General features: G+C 40.2%; 1 protein-coding gene across 2 annotated transcripts in view; it reads left to right on the top strand.

Moving 5' to 3' along the window:
• Positions 1-2,154, top strand: part of zcchc9 (zinc finger, CCHC domain containing 9) — a 6,317-nt gene extending 4,163 nt beyond the window's left edge. For both annotated transcript variants that reach the window (XM_005739146.1, XM_005739145.1), the window contains exons 3-6: positions 499-649; positions 735-827; positions 1,241-1,309; positions 1,579-2,154. In XM_005739146.1, the coding sequence (XP_005739203.1) occupies positions 499-649; positions 735-827; positions 1,241-1,309; positions 1,579-1,691 (426 nt within the window). In that variant the 3' untranslated portion in view covers positions 1,692-2,154. The remainder of the gene's footprint in view (positions 1-498; positions 650-734; positions 828-1,240; positions 1,310-1,578) is intronic.
• The last annotated feature ends 2,955 nt before the right edge of the window (positions 2,155-5,109 follow it).

Here is a 5,109-nt window from a genome sequence, read left to right as displayed (position 1 = left end):
TGTATCACAGCTCAGGAAAAAAAAGCACCAAAATAAAGCACCGAAATGTGCGCTGCTTTTCGGTCTGGTTACTACCGTTTATGTCAGAACCGGTGCCATCATGGCACCGGACACCGGTACCCATCCCTACTGACGAACCAGTGTTGTGCCTACATGTAACTTTAGGCACAGCTTTGTTACCAGCAGCTCATCACAAAACACACCACTTGTTCCTGTTTCTTTAGTTGAATCTATGAAAAAATCCTAGGATAACTAAAATAAGTTAAACAAAAACAGTAAATCTCTGTGATCAATTTGGGAAGCTGTGAGTTGACATATAAATATTGAGCTCACACACTTTTCAATGAAATTGTTCAGTGCGCATCAAACTGGTATATTTTAAAACGTTTTTAGAAGTTGTGATGTTTTTTTAAATCTTCGTGAACTTATAGAAATTCTGTTGACCCCGATGTGATCTATGATGCTCCTCTGAATCCTCACTCATGTGTCTCTTCTCAGTTCTGTTTTAACTGCAGGAAGCCTGGTCACGGGTTGGCAGACTGTCCAGAGGCTGACAGAGATGAGGAGATGGGCCGAGGCATCTGCTTCCGCTGTGGCTCCACTGAACATGAAATCTACAAATGCAAAGCTAAAGTGGACCCTGCTCTGGGTTAGGAATAAACACAGAGACTAACACCTGAACAGCTGTATCAGATTTGCCTGTAACACTGCTGTAACCATGCTGCTTCTCTCAGGTGATTACCCATATGCAAAGTGCTTTATCTGTGGTCAGACTGGACATCTGTCACGATCCTGCCCTGATAATCCCAAAGGACTTTACGCTCAAGGTAAAAAGACAGATATTCATACATCATGTCCTCGATAAGTAATTTCACACTCGCATGAGAGGGGATAGCTGGTTCCATGTTGGCAGTTTACTCAGTCTTTAAGCTACAATGGCAGGAGGTCTTCTTCTAACCTTTTAGCTCTCTGAGGTAGTTTTAATCAGAAAGGAGAACATTAGCATTCAAGTGTTTGTGTTTTAAAGCGCCTTGAGGCAACTGTTACTGTGATTTGGTCCTATATAAATAAAATTGACCCAGCATGTTTTTATGCATCCGGTTCCTAAATCTGTAAAGCAGACCTATTGTGCTCATTTCTAGTTTTATATTTGTATTTTTGGAAGCTAGCTTTGCACCATTGAATGTTTAAAATAACCCTTTACGATGACAGAACTGCATCTGCATCTTGTGTTTTGCAGGAGGTTGCTGTCATATTTGTGGCTCAGTGGAACATTTTCAGAAGGACTGTCCAGAGCACCAGACTCCAAGTGAGTACCTTTGGAATTAAACGTTTGCTTTTGGGATTTCAGTGCACCTGAAAAATGATCCATTTTAGATTATTTTGCAAAATCACTCAGAAGTCTGATATTAATTAGAGAACATCTTTGGCTTAGGAAGCTGAAAATGTAAAGGTCTGTAGGTCTATAACAAATGTGTTTCTAGCCTGTGGTGTGGTGGGTAGCTAGAAATAATGGGAAAGGATTTGGGCGGGGCATGGCTGATGTTTCTTATTCTTTCCCTTTTCATATGCTTCCAGATAATCATGTGACAGTGGGCTGGTTGTCCAACAACATGAGTGCAGACCATGAGGAAGTGCACATTCCAGTAAAGAAAGCCAAACCCAAGCAGCCTAAAGTGGTGAAGTTCTAATCACAGAACTGAGCAGTGCTAATGTGTGTCCCTCGTTGTACTTCTCTGACCCACCTCAGCTTCTGGACTTCATAAATGGACAGGTTACCCACTATCAGGGAATGAAGTCTTGTATACCACTGTATATGAATGAGATCTTTTTAATAAAAAGTTTTCCACAGCTACTTTTGATATGCTATAGTTAAGAATTCTTGTTGCAGGAAGTAGTCATAAGTGGACACAGACTAAGGCCCCTGCAATTTCCCTCAGCATATGGATTGCCCGCTCAAACAGTGGATTGTAAATTAAACAATCAGGATGTGATTGAAGGGAATTTTTATTTCACCAAGAATTTTACAGTCGTCCACTGGGTTGTCTTCAGTTGTCCAATTACTTTTGAGCCTCTGAAAATGACAGGGTGTATAAAAATGGCCTAAATGGCTTGTGCAATACCTTTGTTATTAAAGCTGTCATTAAATAAAAAGTCTTTGTACAGCGGCTGTTACTTAAGGACTGTATGTGTGGATGTGGACTCCACTTGCTGCATAATCAGCACATGTGTGGTTGTGATGCTTTGTGGAGCTGCAATGTGGAAGCACGGCCACTCAGAGGCAGTACTAAGTCTTTCTAAGCTTCTGTTATGGACCAGTTAAACTTTGGCCTGCAAAATGTAGAGAACTTATAGTCAGTAGGCTGCAGGCCTTCCTCTAAAAAATTGTGTCTTTGATTCTCACAGCGCTGAAAGTCCTGTTTTTATGTTTTGCATAGAAATCTGGTACAGTGCCAACAACCAACATCTTTTTCTCTTTAAGGGGTGTTTTAAAGCTGCAAGGAAAATTTCCTTCTCATAGGCATAAGGGAATAATGTGATAATATTGCAGTGTGTTTTCAGTTTTCACAGCTCACCAGGGGAGCTTATATGACTGATCAATAAGAATGTCAGCAGTCCGACTTGATAATAAACTGAACCTCAAACATTATACACTGGCAGCTACAGAGAGGAGGCTCACGGGAAGCTTGAGGAATAACAGATCATTTTTTTGGACTTTACTCAAATGTTCACTCCAGACTTTTTCTTTCAAGATGAAGATAAATCTTTGTTTTCAGTGCAACAGCAAGGGCCTGTGTTGCACTGAAAACCTCCCCTGAGAGCACGAAGAAAAGAACTTACATCATTGATGATGCAAAAGGTTTCTTGGAAATCCAGTGCAGTCCTCGGCAGACAAAACTGCTTTAGTTGATGAGAAAAATAGTGGCTATCAATGCTGACCTGATGTACTGCTGGCCTAGAAAGATCTTTCTTCTTGAGTTTATTTATATTAAAAAGAAAACGCTTTATATATCAGAACATAATAATCATCTACTCAACAATGAATTACAGTAGTCCAGCCTGGAAGTAATAAATATATAAACTAGTTTTTCAACATCGGGATATTTCTAATTTTAGAGATATTGTGCAAATGGAACAAAGCACTCCTACATATCTGTTTAATATGTGCATTGAAGGATATATCCTGGTCAAATACGAGCCCAAGAAAAACATCAGCAATCTAATTACTCTGGAAAGAATTACAAAGCTCTATCTGAACAATCTAAAGTCCATCATTGTAGCCCAAGAAAAATTCTTCACGAGTGGAAAACAATTAAGACCCAAAGGTCTGACTGTGCAATGTTCAGAGAAACTGCAACAACCCTTCTTGATCTTGGACTCATTACAGTACAACTTGCAAAGGTTTGTGCGATTATGACTTCTAAAAGGAACATGTCAGCACAGAATCAGAATACTTCATTAATCCCTAAGGAAATTATGTAAAAGCACAGTGTAGCTTTGCAGAGCTGCATCTAAACAAAACATTAAAAACTTCTGGAACAATAAAACCAAAGAGATGTTTGTCCATAGTAACAGCAGCACGTTTAGAGTAATGGCACAAACACCTCAGACCAGCTGTGAACACAGTGGTGGAGGATGATTTGGGCACCTTGCAGTCACTGAGCGGAGCATGAACCAAAGTTTTCTAGAGTCAAGTGTGAGGCCATCTGTATGAAACCTAAAGCCTGGATGAAACTGGGTCATCTACAGGGCAGTAAATGCAAGCACAGCAGCAAATCTACAAAAGAATAACTGAAAAAAGAAAGAATCAGTGCTGCAGTGGTCCAGTCAAAGTCCAGACCTCAAACACGCCTGAAATGCTGTGATGGGACCTTCATTGAGCTGTGTATGAACAAATGCCCACAAAGCTCAATGAAATGAAGCAACACACTTACATTAAGTAGTGGAGCACAATGATGACATCAACTCGTCCCCATGCAGTTCAGTTCAATATTATTTAAATAGCGCCAATTGATGACAACAGTTGCCTCAAGTCGTTTTATGTTGTAAAGTAAAAACCCTACAGTAATACACTAATGCACGGTTGAATTGTGGCTGGTGTCTAAGATAATGCAACCACAGTCTTACGTTCATATGCATTAGTCAGTTGTAACTGATCACAATTGTATGTTAAACTGATTTCATGAATTAGATCATAAAGTCCTCTGTTTCTCCATCTTCATCAGCCACATCTCTGCTTTACCTGGATGTGTTGTGTTCCTCTTCTTTCTCTGTAGGATTGCTGCCATTTCTCTCACCTATTCACAGCTATGGTTTTGGTTAAACCTGGATCATGCAGTCTGAGTTGGTCTCTCTGTGTGACAGTTAATAAATAATGGACTTTAATGCCTCTGTGGAACAGATTTGGCTGGTACTCCACATGTTGCTTATGTTAGGGTTAGGTTAACATCTTGGCTTCACTTCCAAAAGAGTTAATCAAAGAAAGGTCTTACACAGGAAATTATGACAAATGTATATTTGTTTTATATGCTTGCATGTTAATGATGGTATATTTTTCACACAGTTGCTCATAGGAAGGATAGTTTCTGAAAATTGTGACACAGTAAATCATAGCAGAGTGAGTGGGGGAGAGTGGCTACCCTCATAAGACCCCCCCCCCTCCCCCAAACACACACACACACACACAGTCTGCACACAGCTGGATTCTTTCTCATGGAGGCAAAATGAAACTGCAGCCAGACAGCTCCTGCACTGTGCCAGCTCGCAGCCCACAGTGGAGGATTACACAATTTACCAAAAGTTTTCATCCACAGGAGAGTGTGCCTTATAACAAAAGCACAGAGGCTTCATTCTCTTATGTCTCCTGGTTCCAATTTCAGAGAAACTGAAAGGGGGCCTTTCCTCCAAGTATTGTTTTTATGATTTTGAATTGCCCAACATCTTGCCTCAGTCCTGTTCTCCTCTGAGCATGCATACATACGTAAATCTTCAGAACCTTAAGGTCATATCCGTACCTACTATAATGATGGCACCATTAAAAGTAATCATACACTACTCTTTTCGATATATTAGCAACATGGCTCAAGCATCGATGGTACAAACAGCTAT

This window comes from Pundamilia nyererei, unplaced genomic scaffold (assembly GCF_000239375.1).
Source record: "Pundamilia nyererei isolate P.nyererei 1_Seehausen unplaced genomic scaffold, PunNye1.0 scaffold00089, whole genome shotgun sequence".
In the NCBI taxonomy this organism is placed as follows: domain Eukaryota; kingdom Metazoa; phylum Chordata; class Actinopteri; order Cichliformes; family Cichlidae; genus Pundamilia; species Pundamilia nyererei.
The sequence above is the reverse complement of the archived record's forward strand: the minus strand, read 5'-3'. Positions and strand labels throughout refer to the sequence as shown.